General features: G+C 38.7%; 1 protein-coding gene across 7 annotated transcripts in view; it reads right to left on the bottom strand.

Moving 5' to 3' along the window:
• The window catches only part of LOC122985432 (suppressor of tumorigenicity 7 protein homolog), a 64552-nt gene that overhangs the window by 8589 nt on the left and 43112 nt on the right, over window positions 1–12851 (bottom strand). For 4 of the 7 annotated variants that reach the window (XM_044356072.1, XM_044356073.1, XM_044356077.1 and 1 more), the window contains 9 exons: window positions 11022–11181; window positions 7109–7163; window positions 6239–6354; window positions 5933–6008; window positions 3845–3999; window positions 3539–3636; window positions 3098–3227; window positions 1333–1405; window positions 71–173 (listed from right to left, as the gene is read on the bottom strand). In XM_044356072.1, the coding sequence (XP_044212007.1) occupies window positions 71–173; window positions 1333–1405; window positions 3098–3227; window positions 3539–3636; window positions 3845–3999; window positions 5933–6008; window positions 6239–6354; window positions 7109–7163; window positions 11022–11181 (966 nt within the window). The remainder of the gene's footprint in view (window positions 1–70; window positions 174–1332; window positions 1406–3097; window positions 3228–3538; window positions 3637–3844; window positions 4000–5932; window positions 6009–6238; window positions 6355–7108; window positions 7164–11021; window positions 11182–12851) is intronic. The other 3 variants (XM_044356074.1, XM_044356075.1, XM_044356076.1) reach the window with 2 other exon arrangements.

The following is a 12851-nucleotide window of genomic DNA, read 5'->3' as shown; positions in this document are numbered from 1 at the left end:
AGTGTGATTTCACAGCAGGTGTGTGTGTGTATGTGTGTGTGTGTGTTTGCAGTGTCGGTCTAAGTCTCACTTTGGGGACGTGAGGGTTGAACTCCACCGCTCTGTGGATGGCTTCTACTGCATTCATCTCTGCTGTGCTCAGCCCTCGCCTGGACGCTGCCTCTGGAGAGAACCTGCACACGCACACACACACACACACACACACACACACACACACACTAGTCAGTAATCTCACATCACCACGTGATCAAAGTGATTTTAAAAATGACTCATTGAGATCCAAACTGCTCACTTATCACTATCCAGCTGCTCTACATAAGAACATCAAATAAATCCCTTACACGCAACAGAGTGTCGGTTTCTCAAGAATAAGATGAAACGTGTGTTTTGATTACAGTCGGATTATTATACATGTGAGAACCAGAGCAGGAAAACGCACCAGTAAATCACCAGTCGCTGCTTTTTAAAAATGTTTTAACCCTTAATTACTGTTCAGGTCAAATTTGTCAGCAGTGAAAACACCTTAAACATCATTCTTTTAGCCTGAAATTGTATAATTTTTCCTAAAGTGACCCAGAATATACAAAATTTTGGAGCAGCTTGACACATTTTTGTAAATAGATGATGTTTCAGGTTAAATTTGATCCGTATTTATTCAAAAAATAATTCAAAAATGTTGTTGCTGTTCTTCACATTCAATAAAATTAATTGAAATCATCATAGCTGTTAACATGTTCTCCTGTTTTATGTTCTCCATAAACAAATTGTGTAAAACCTAAAGAACAGATCTCAGCTTCCTGATATTTCATGGAGGACTAATCACCAGTTTATTAATGACTGATGAGATACTGAATGAATAAAAAAGATATTTGAAATTTGGCATAAAGATACTGTGAATGGTCAGAACATGAACTGTAAATGAACATATGAATGAACATAAAAAGAACATACAGATAAAGTGATAAACAGATCCTCAGCGTGTGCATCTATTTACGTGTATAAACAAGCAACAGTGTTTTCTATGATTTTATCTGTGTAGTAGCAGCAGCAGCGTGATTGTATTATTTATTTTACTGTCATAAATAAGTCTACAAGATAGACACACTCACTTCTCACAATAACACTGATCAACCCTCCAGGCAGCCCTGTTCTAAAGAGCAAAATTACTGTTAACACACTGTTACTACATCATCGCTCAGCCCTGTTCTCTCATTCATGCAGATCGGGTCCCCCGGCTATTTTCAGCTCTATTTTAGAATCTTAAATAGCAGCAGAGGTACAGTATGTCAAGCCCTTGTTTGAGCATTGTAGCCGATGGAAAGCGATACTCACTTGTCCGATACCGCCCTGGCTTTGAGCAAGGCTGCTGTGTAGCATATTGTTGCAGATTTGGGTAAGCTAATATCTGTGGAGGAGACACAAAGCAGACATGAGGAGAGGGGTGTTTAAGAAAACCTAGTTTGGAATTACAGTCACAGGTGATAGTTAAAGAGGGGAGGGCTGCACTCGAGAAGGCTGCAGCCGCCCAGAAGGTGTTTGTGAATGAAGATAATGAGTTTGGGGTTTCATAGCTACGGGGTGTCAACTTAATTGTTACTGACCCTTATTTTTCTAAAAAGGTTGAGTGTGATCTGCTTTATTTCAACGATTTAACTTGTAAAGATAACACCGAAACGGAGGCTGAGATATTCTACGGAGCATTAACAGATAAATCTAAACTTTATCAAAGTGGAAACATCTGTTGTGTAAAATGCATCTGTTTAGATGAAGGTTGTTTGTAGCTACTTACATACTGTATAGTAGGGATGTGCAGAGGGCCCAGTATTTGTATTTGTATCTGTATTTGTTGAGGCAGCAAAATTATTTGTATTTGTATTGGAATAAAAGTGGAGAGAGGCTTAAAACTCCTGTTTTTGTTTTTATTACGCTTTTAATTTTAGAGAATAAAAAGTGTCAGTAACTCCAGGAGTGATGTCCAAATTAGGAAATGTGCGTCATGTAGCGGGTGGATGTGACTCCCCTCGTTGAGACCTGCTGATAGACGTAATAGTGGAGCAGAGGAGAGACACTGAGATGAGAGATGTAACCGACCTGCGCACCGAAAATAAATAATTTTTAAAATATTTGTATGAAACAAATATTTGTAAGAAACCCACTATTTGTGCTTTGCCGAATACCGTATTTGTATTCAGGCACACCCCTACTGTATAGACTGTATCAGAACTACATCCTGTGTGTTAGTGCAGAGCTTCACAAAGTGACTCCTGGACTTTTCAGGTCATTTTATATCAATGTGACCAGTGTTGCTATTAAAATGATCTTAATAACATTTTAAAAACCATTTCTGCTATGGATATAGATCTGTATTATTAATTTCTCAATTAAAAAACAAAAATAAAGTTTCTCACTACACTAAGACTATTTAAGAACCTAAACTGAGTTTCTGATTTTGGACATTCATACTTGCAGATTGTTAAACCACTAAAAGCCTCTTTTACTGCATTATAGAACTGCAACAATTAAGTTATTATCAGCAGAAAATTAATCTGCTACTTATTTGATAATCAAATAATTGTTTTAGTCATTTTTTAAGCAAATAAACCAACGATTTGCTGGTTTCAGCATCTCAGATTTGTCATGCATAATATTAAACAGAATATCTTGTGTATACTTCACAATATAAAGAATTTACAATAATAATACATTTATTTGTATAATAACTTTCATACAAGAAAAGCAGCTCAAAGTGCTTTTTACAACAAAAGGTAAAGTTCTCTGTTTGTGGTCATATATCAATGATTTTGATGCTATTGAACTGTATTGGATTATACTGATAGGTGTTTGTAATATTTTATCCATCCGATTTGTATGAATTAGGGTAGACAAAATATTAGAAACACCTCTCACAATACAATACACTTCAACAGAGCCACAAAATGACTATAAAATAAATTGACACCTCTCTGAAACAGATTAAATAAAAACTGAACATTACAGATTTATTGCAGAGTTGTTGTATTATACTGTAGTTGAACCTATTAAAGATGCAAGTGAGTGTGAATAAAAGCGTTATAAACTCTGAGAGTGCGTCTCTCACCGTCGTACTTGGCCAGAACGGCCTGGACGTCGGCGTAGTTCTGGAGCTCTAGCAGTGACTCCAGCAGGTTCTCGTGGATGTTGAACATACTGAGGAGAGGGAACTCCTTCATTAACTGGAAAACACACAACTGTTGTTACATGTAATACCGGACAGGGGGCGACACATGCACAGTCAGCACACAGAGCTTTGGGTCATCACTATGCACTTATATTGACAAGTGTAAACCTTGTGATCTGAATGAATGTCGGGAAGAGTGTTAAAATAAAGTCTTTCATGTGTCTCTCTGTGATTTTCTCACTCCGGTAACCAAACTTGAAGCCTTTTGATGTTGTTGGAAATCAAAGAGCAACTTCCTGTCAATCCTCTGAGTGTGTGTGTGTGTGTGTGTGTGTGTGTGTGTGTGTGTGTGTGTCTTCTACTAGCGGGCTGCGTACTTACATCTCTCATCATTTTAACTGCTTCTCTTGTTCGGCCAAGCTTTCTGGAGCACATGGCCAGTCTCCTCTTTATGTACACCAACACATTGGTGTCCCTTCCTGATGGAGATACATAAAAACATAATTTAAACACATACAAATCACCGTTAGCTCTGTTGTTTTCCTTATAATAAAACTGGGAGTATGTTGAACCAGTCACATTTAAAATGATCCTTATTGGCCTGGGAGGTGAGCTAAAGCCACCAGGAAACAAGTATATTATTATTATTATGATGTGATTATTAGCTAGTGAGTGGATTATACTCACTGTGCTGGGCTTCATATTGTGTACCGTGGTGTTGGAGCTGCTGGCTTCGGCGGTAGCAGCCCTCTCCAGCTTTTAGAGCCTGTTTAAACAAACGCTCGGCCTCCATGATGGTGGTGGCCTCCTCCTCTGCCAGCAGGATGTATGCTGTTGCACAACTACAGGAGGAGAGGAGAGGAGAGGAGAGGAGAGGAAGACGGAGGATGGAAATAAAGGGAAAGAAGAAGAAGAAGAAAAGAATGGTATAAAAAAAGACAGGAAGGATGACAATGAAAGAGACAAAAGAGGGGAGAGAAATACAACACTGTATTTATAATTTGCCACTTTATCTTTGTACGTGCGTCTATTTATTTCCTTTTTTTTGTAACCAGTGAATTACAAACTCACTCATCCTTATGGATGAATTCATTAATTTACCGGCTCAAAGTACAGGGAGCCTTGTTTGTCTACACAGCATGGCATCTGTGCACTATCAAACTGCTTTTACGCCTCATGTATTCATAAGCAGCATCTGACACATCAATGAAGAAGAAATTTTCCTCTGAGTCAAGCTGCTGTCACGGCCTTGATGTGAGCTGAGAGCAACATACAAAACTGCCACAATACCTCTGCTCTGCTTTTGTAGTTGCAGACGTGTCTAAAAATAAATTCACGCTGCCTTGAAAACAAGTAAAGTTGTCTCCCCCCCCCCCCATGAATGATGCAGGTACCCAGAGGGCCACTTAGTCCCATCATCCCTCCCACCTCCTCCCATCCTCATCAAAGTCAGACCAGAGGTGTAGCAGGTACAAGTTTGCAGTAGTGACCTCTGGGATAGAAGTTTGGGAATAAACATCTTGCCAAAACCCTTCTGTTCATCCTAAAAGAAAGTGTTTAATTGAAAAAGAAACTGCAAAGATTAACCAAGCAAATGTGATGACCGATTATAACTTCAGACTTGAATCTGGACACCAGCAGTTTGGTGATAAGGAGGCATTAGCATTTAATTATAGCCGCTCCACCACACCAAATAACAGTGTCAGTAAGTGATGTACCAGGTCTCCAAGTTTTGTCAGAATTGCACCAGATGTCTACCAATAGGACATTAATTTGGTGGCAGTAGCCTCACAGTCAGACCTTGTGACCTCCAGACGACCTGAATCCCAAATCAGCAGAGAAAATCTGGCTGGTTAAAATAAAAGTTCCCCTCCAGACATGTTTTAAGACATTTAAAACTCCTCTGCTTGGAATAATAAATTGTGATATGTCAAAAAAACAAGTTCAATTATCTCATTAAAAATGCTTAAAATGACATCTCCTCCTTCTCTCTTCATTGAAAAATCCAGAATCTATAATTATGCAAATATTGTTGAATCAAAAATTTATCTGGATACAAAGTGTTTCTGGTTCTCGGGTTCAACAGGCCCATCATGTTTCTACAGTAGCCCAGAATGGACAAACTGGCTCTAGAGAGGACCTTTTGTATTGTAGGTTCTCCTACATGCTTGGAAGGGAAGGTGTATTCAGTTGGTTGCAATCTGCAGCCTCACTGCTAGATGCCACTAAATCCTACACACTAGTCCTTTAAGTGAAAAAGAAAAGATCCCCTTAAAAACATCTATTGTTGCGCCCTTGAGCAAGGTGTATGAGCCCCGTTTTTCCCAGTTAAAACATACATGAGCAAACTGAACTTCATGCGTGAAAAGCAGTTCATAGCTGGAAAATGAACTCAAAAATCAATCTGTGTTTTCTGGATGAATAAAAGCTTTAAAAGGAAAAATAAATATTTGATGGGCGTTTTCAATACCTTGGACGGATTCATATTTTATTAATTCATTTCCTGCTCAGCTGGGTTTTCCGAATTTAACACGTCATCTGCTCCAGGGCTGCCCGACCGGTCTATTAGACATCATCGTAATGTTTCATTAACACTGCCGTTAGCCCGGATGATTTAACAGACACATTTATTTTAAATTGTACTCTGGTTTTCTTATATTATCACCTTCACTGTTTTAAAAGACCACTAACACTTCAAGCTGTTTTTCTCAAAGGACACAGTTGTAAATAGACTGTTACATTAGAGAAATGGGGACAAAGGACAGATGAACGTACTCTTCGAGCTCCAGAGCTTCATGTGCAGCAGAGATGCGAGCCTGTGGGTTCCTCTCTCTCCACGCCTTCTGCATAACTGCCGCCACACAAACACACACGGAGAGATAAAGTTAAGGATCAACATGCATGTGTTGTATATTCTTTACATACTGGCTGCTAAATAATATGTCCTTCTGTGATCTTTACCACTTGATCTCAACACAAACAACAAATTTTCGACTTTAATTCGACTAGATTGTTCAGTTTTATTTCCTTTGACTTGATAAACAGTCTGTTGTCTTTATGCGTGGATGTGTGTTTACTTACTAGCATCAGCAGGCCGGAGGTGGTCTGAGTCGCAGGTAAAGAAGGTCTGGTGGTCTTGTGCTGACAGATTCATGTCGTAGTACGTTAGCGGTTCTCGACCCGTTACCCACGTATACCTGAACACCGGAACAGAGACGTTTTTATAATAAGTTACTGACTAAGTGTTCAAATACACCTTATAACAGGAAATATTACATCGTCAACGAAAGAAACAGCAGGAGGGAGAAAAACCTGAGAATCTTTACTTGCTCAGATGTTCGTAAGATGTTAGATGGTCATGTAATAGTAAAAGAGTGCTGACTTAATTGTACTTGATTCTACTTGTCTGGAGGTTAGAGCTGATAGGACAATTACAACACAAGAGACATGACAAAAGTGGAGGATGACTCATTAGGAGGAACAAGAGGCAGACACATCAAAGAGAGAATAAAAGAAGATTGACAGAGAGAATACTGACTGGTGGGAACAAATCATGCGGGACAAAAGAAAGAAAAAAAAAGATATCAGAGAAAGGGCAAAATAGACAAAAAACAGGGAGACAAAGGAGGAAGCTGATCAGAAAAGACATGACCAGAGGCGAAAAAAACGAATGAAACGAGAGGAAGGAGAGGAAGAAATGCCAAAAGAGATGACAGAAAGAGCTGGAGCTGAAGGAAAATAAATAATATTTCAAACAGAGAGGCAGAAGAAGACAGAAGAGAGAACATGAGGATGACTTATTAGAAAAACAAACAAGAGAGAGAGAAGACACGGAGATCAGAGAGAGGAAAGAAAAAAAAGGAAAGACAGCGAAGGCGAGAAGCTCCAGTACTCCTGGAGGCAAACCGAAGCTCCGAACCGGCTGCAGGTAGCTCCGCTGCCGTCACTCACCGATTATATTCAGCTCCTCGAAATAAATTCAGCGGATTTCTCCAGACTTTACATTCTGCAGAAGGGGAGACACACAGAGAGAGAGAGAGAGAGAGAGAACAACACAGATGATGAGTGTCAAGGGTAACGTCGACGCTGAGCTTCCTCCGAGCACTTCAAAAGGACTCGAGCGAGCGTTCTGCCATCCGCCCCGCAGCTCCCTGACTGGCACATCGACCTCTCTGAGATCCCGGCTGACAGGCAAAAAAAAAGGCCTTAAAACTCTTCAATGACCAAACATGCTTCTACAGAAACTCTCACTGCTGTCAGGAAAACAGTCAGGAGGAGAGATTAATGTAGGGACGCGGGATTTAACGATATATGAGGTTTTTGAAATGTCTCAAGAATATTTTGGACTTAAGTCACCTGTAGAAGAGCTCGGATTTTATAATTTAAGATCAGTTTACTCATAATTAATAAGCGTCAGCCTATGAAAATAGTTCCATATGTATGTATAAATAATAGGGATGTGCAGAGAGCCCAGTATTTGTATTTGTATCTGTATTTGTTGAGGCAGCAAAAATTATTTGTATCTGTATTTGTATTTGAGTAAAAGTGGAAATAGGCTTAAAAATCCTGTTTTTGTTTTTATGACACCTTACAATAAGTGTTTTTCTTTTTTCACTCCGTCTCCTGCAAACTTTACTGAAGTGCTTTAATAAAATTGCTGAAGTTTCCCTTTAAAATAGTGACTAATAGGGCTGCAACTAATTTATCCATCAGTTTGTTTTTTGTTTTGTCTTAAACACATAATCAGACACATAAACAAGTGAAATATCTAGTTTTACAACCCTACTTTAAACCACGGTAACCGATTTGCATTCTGCTATTATTATTCTTCTTATTATGACTACGACTATATCTGAATCCTTGCTCGGTTTGTCTTGTTTTATTTATGTATTATGTTAATTTTCCTCCGTCTGTCCTCGTGTGTTTTATCTGTTCCCATCATCGTTGTATCTGTAAAAATCACTATTTTGCGTTTTGTTTTCTTACCAATAAAAGAAAAAATAATATCTAAAATTTATTATGTATCCATTATTTTATATTTTCATTGTTTCACCCATAAACTGTCACATAATAATGAAAAACGGCCGAAGATGATGTTTTCAAAGTGCTTGTTTTGCTCCTCCTACAAACCTCAGTTCCTGTTTTTATTAAGTCTTTTATTTATAACAGTCATTTATTGTTTTAAATGTAGACGAAGGTGAAAGTTGAGGTGGTGGTGTTGGGGATATATTGTTGTTTTTTTGCTTCTATTGCATAAAGCACTTTGTATTTGTATGAAAAGTGCTATATAAATAAAGTCTGATTGATTGATTCTATTAACAATTAAATAATAATATAAATCAGAAACATTTTACATATTTTAGAGGCTGGAGCCTTGATACAATGACCAGCTAATAGGGTCCAGCACTGGTCACCATCATGGCATCAAGGATATGTGCACACCTACTGAATTCACACAGTAGTTCATTCTTTCATTTCGGATGCAAAGCTGTGAATAATCACAATCAGGAGACGTCACCTGAAACTGGTCTGTGTTTGACTTCTGCTGTGACAAAGAAAAAAAAAAAGAAAAACGCTGCATCTCAAGCTTCAATGGAGACATTTACACAGAGAAGATTATTAGCAAGAAAACTGTGTGTTAGCACAGTCAAAATAATTACACTGCATTTCTTCTCTCCATCACTGGCTCGCTGATTTCATACAGAACACATAATCCTTCTTAACTCCCGAGTTGTTTGGCTGAAAACAAAAGCGAACTGCGTCACGTCTCCACAGAAAAGTTCAACAATATGATCCTTTGAGAGGTCTTTAATATGTTTCTTTAACATAACAAATGCTGCTGTAAAAAAAAAAAAAAGCTGGCTGATTCATTTAATATATGCCTCATTATGGATGCATATGCAGGATAAATGTTTTTCCTGTATCATCCGCGATGGAACCAAAGGAATTATTCAGCACAGAGACGTCTCCTCTTTTGAAATGAATGAATTTCCATGGGGGAGCAAATACACATTCAACGGATTAACCATGATCAAAGCCTTACTGATGTAGAAGGGAAGCCAAAAAGTCGCTAAGCAGAGCTCACTCCCAGTAACTGTGGAGAATAATGCTGAACAGACTTGAATTTCTTAGATCTTCTTCTATTTTAGATCAACAGGTACAATGTTAGGGGTTGTGGGTTTGATTCCCTGTGTGAATTAAGCTGGTGAAGCTCTTCTTTAAACATACGTCTATGTGCTGGAACGCTCGCCAAGCATCAATCTATAATGCTGAGTCCATTTCTCCTTTAAAATCTACACTTAAGACTCATCTTTTTAGACAAGTTTTTCGTTTTTTTGCTTTTTTCTTTATGTAAAGTGTCTTTCAGTTACGTGAAAGGCACTTAAAATCTTATTTATTATTATTATATTTTGGTGAAAGTAGGTCTGCAATCATAATCAATTAATCTGCTGATTATTTTCTCTGACTAATCAATTGTTTGGTCTGTAAAATGCCTGGATACAGTGAAAAACCCACCACATAAAACAGAGAAAAACAGCAAATCACCACAAGTGAGAAGCTGGAACCAGAGAATATTTGACATTTTTGTTTAAAAGTAATTAAAACGATTAATCGGTTATCAAAATACTTGCTGGTTATTTTTCTGTCAGTCGATTAATCGACCATCGTTGCAGCTTTATGTGAAAGAGCTTTATTAAAAACTTGATTTAACTTGTCTTTTTATTGATCTTACCCTATTTTTTATTCTAAAAAAACAGAGAAACCCATATTTACATACAATACTGCATGTACTGGAATATATATACACTTACAGTACAGCTAAAAAGCTACAAACATTGAAATTGAGTATAAAAAGACAATATTACACCAAATTATAATCCATAAATACAATGTTTGTAAGGTTGTAATAATAAGTTGTCATTTGACCATCAGAGAAGTCCTACAGCTGCTCCATAGACGGTAAAATATGACTCCTCAATGAAATGTGAAGCACCCGCAGTGAATTTACTAAGACGGGAACATTTTTTTCTGATTCACAGCAGGAAGCCGCACATTCAAACAAAACTCATTTGGTAGAAATATCTGAAATAATCGCTCTGCGTGGCCTCAAAGACTCATCAGGTGGCATTCATTCATGTCTGGATGCTTTGTATTGCAGTTTAATGTGTCAGTAGTACCAACATTTTTTGAATAACAACTTTATAAAAACCTTGTGAGTAAAAAAAACAAAAACAAATGTAAATGCCTTTTCCAAAACTACACAATAAAATCAGCCCTTTTCAACCTCTTCCAGCAGCTGAAGAATTGCTTTGACATTTTACAACATTTTGGCTTCTCGGTTCTCCTTTTTTTTGAAGTTAACACAGCAGAACCGAACTGACGTGCTCTGTAGTACTGAGAGAGCGACCTGCGGAGGGATGAAATCTAGAGTGGGAAAAGCTGAAGTGAGCGGGGGAAATCCCAGCCAGCCCTGAGAAGCAGTTAAATAAAGAGATGGTGGCGGCGGCGGTGGTGATGATGATGATGACGACCGTCACCACACTCACGGTGAGCATAATACTCATTCTTCTGTTTATGTTGTTACGTCGTGTCTGTGTTGTTCTTGCCTTTCGTGTGTTGTGTTGTTGCGAAAAACTGTTTTTGTTCGACTGACGGCATCCAAACATGTGTTTATGGGACAAATTTAGTGTTGTTGCGAGCTTACAACATAACAGAAAGTTGTCTGTTTCACAACCACGCAATTTCAAATAACCTAGTGCTGCACATGACCTGCTGGCAAAGTGTAAAGCACAATTAAACTGTGTGTACATGAACATATTTTTGATGCTGCAAACAGATGCGTATCCCATCAATCAGCTCTTACCAGATACACTCTGTCGATTGGAGTCGGCCTCCCCATTACTGGTGTTTGAGTTGCTGGGGGAGCTGCTGTCCACTCCGCCCAGCAGGGGGCGCAGGTGGCTCACAGACACCTGCTCTATGAAGGACGTCCCATATTTCCTGAAATACCACCATTCAAAGATCTGCCAGAGAGGAAGAGAGAGAGAGAGAGAGAGAGAGAGAGAGAGAGACGGAGGGAAACTTTAATTTAACGGTTCATATTACTTTCATTTAGTAAAAAGACACACTTTCAACCAGAGAGGAGGAACTAATCAGTGAAATCTGCTGTTTGGTCGGTCGGTCTGAGAGCCACTCAGGTGGTAGAACGGGTCGTCCATTAGATCCTGAACTACAGACTGCTCCTGACAAGCCGGCAGTCTGTGTGTGTGTGTGTGTGTGTGTGTGTGTGTGTGTGTGTGTGTGTGCATGGGTAAATGAGAGGCACTGTAAAACGCTCTGTTTTGCTCTCAGGCTAAAAGCACTGTAGACTGTAAGTGCAGTCCATTTACCTTTAAGCCTTGCCCCCCCTGTGCTGGGATCCAGCAGCACTCTCCTTTAAGCATTTGTCAAACAAATTTGTATAGACTAGTTTCAAACCCATCGTCTCTCCCCGTCGCTCCACTGGAAATACGACTATTTCAACAATATGAGAAGGTTTGAATCATCAGACCAGCTGTGGAGTTTCTGTAACACATAAAGAAATAATCTCCACATCCTTAACAACCACCATTAAGTTGCTTCTTTAATAAGGCACAGCCAGCTGCTCAGGTGGAGCTGCTCAGTGGATAAAAGCAGAGGACTGTAAGTACTAATGGAATTAATAAAGCCAGAGTGTTGCTCAAAGTGTCCGGTAAAAAGACAGATCACTGACGAGAGCGTTAAGTGTGCAGACAGCCACCTGGTAAAGCTATTATACCGTCAGCCTCTGCCTGAGGGAGCGACTGATATTCAACTTTTGATGGACTTAGCTAGAACTCTTCTGCGGAAAAAATACCTAATTGGGACATAAACATCTATTCCAATTACAGAGAAAACGACCAGTATCTCTCCAACGAAACCAATTGGCTTCCACATTCCTTAATCATTTCACAGAGCATGTGCAAAGCTTAACACCATTTCTAAGCAGCCTACGCATATTGGCCAATAGCCCGCAGGGAAGAGAGAGAGTGAGTTAATTAAGAGAAGAGCTATTTAAAATACAGACCAACCACTGTGGCACAGTTGGCTGTCTGTGAAGAACTTGAAAGAGAGATAAAATACCTGAATAAATAGGAATAGCCGCTGCTAAGAGTTTCATTACTTTGGTTCCCTGCTCTGATGATTTTGTCACAGTCTTGACGTAAGCAGGGAAGACGTACTTTACAAATCTGTGTATTGAGAGATAGTTGCAACGCAACCTCGTCTCAAAAGATATCCGACATTTTCCACAAGTTTCAGTCAGAGAGTCAATGGCTTGAACATTATTAGATTATTTTCTCAATTAATCTAATGGCTTTGTCAAGAAAATATTAGTAAATAGTGTCTTGTATTGTCTGACCAACAGTCCAAAACACTAAAATATTCAGTTTACTATCATGTATGACAAAGAAAAGCAAAATATCTCTACATTTAAGAAGCTGAAACCACATTTTTATTTTCTTTTTTGGCATTTTTGCTTAAAAGAGATAAAATACTTGAATCTTATATTTGCACGTCTGTGATCTTTGATCTAACACGGCGCGTTACATTGATGCAACTTGTATAATAATTACTATTATTATGAATAATTGCACACTGCATATGCTGTTTACTCCTGGTCATTATTTTGTTCTTC

This window comes from Thunnus albacares, chromosome 7 (genome assembly GCF_914725855.1).
Source record: "Thunnus albacares chromosome 7, fThuAlb1.1, whole genome shotgun sequence".
NCBI classification, from domain to species: Eukaryota; Metazoa; Chordata; class Actinopteri; order Scombriformes; family Scombridae; genus Thunnus; species Thunnus albacares.
The sequence above is the reverse complement of the archived record's forward strand: the minus strand, read 5'-3'. Positions and strand labels throughout refer to the sequence as shown.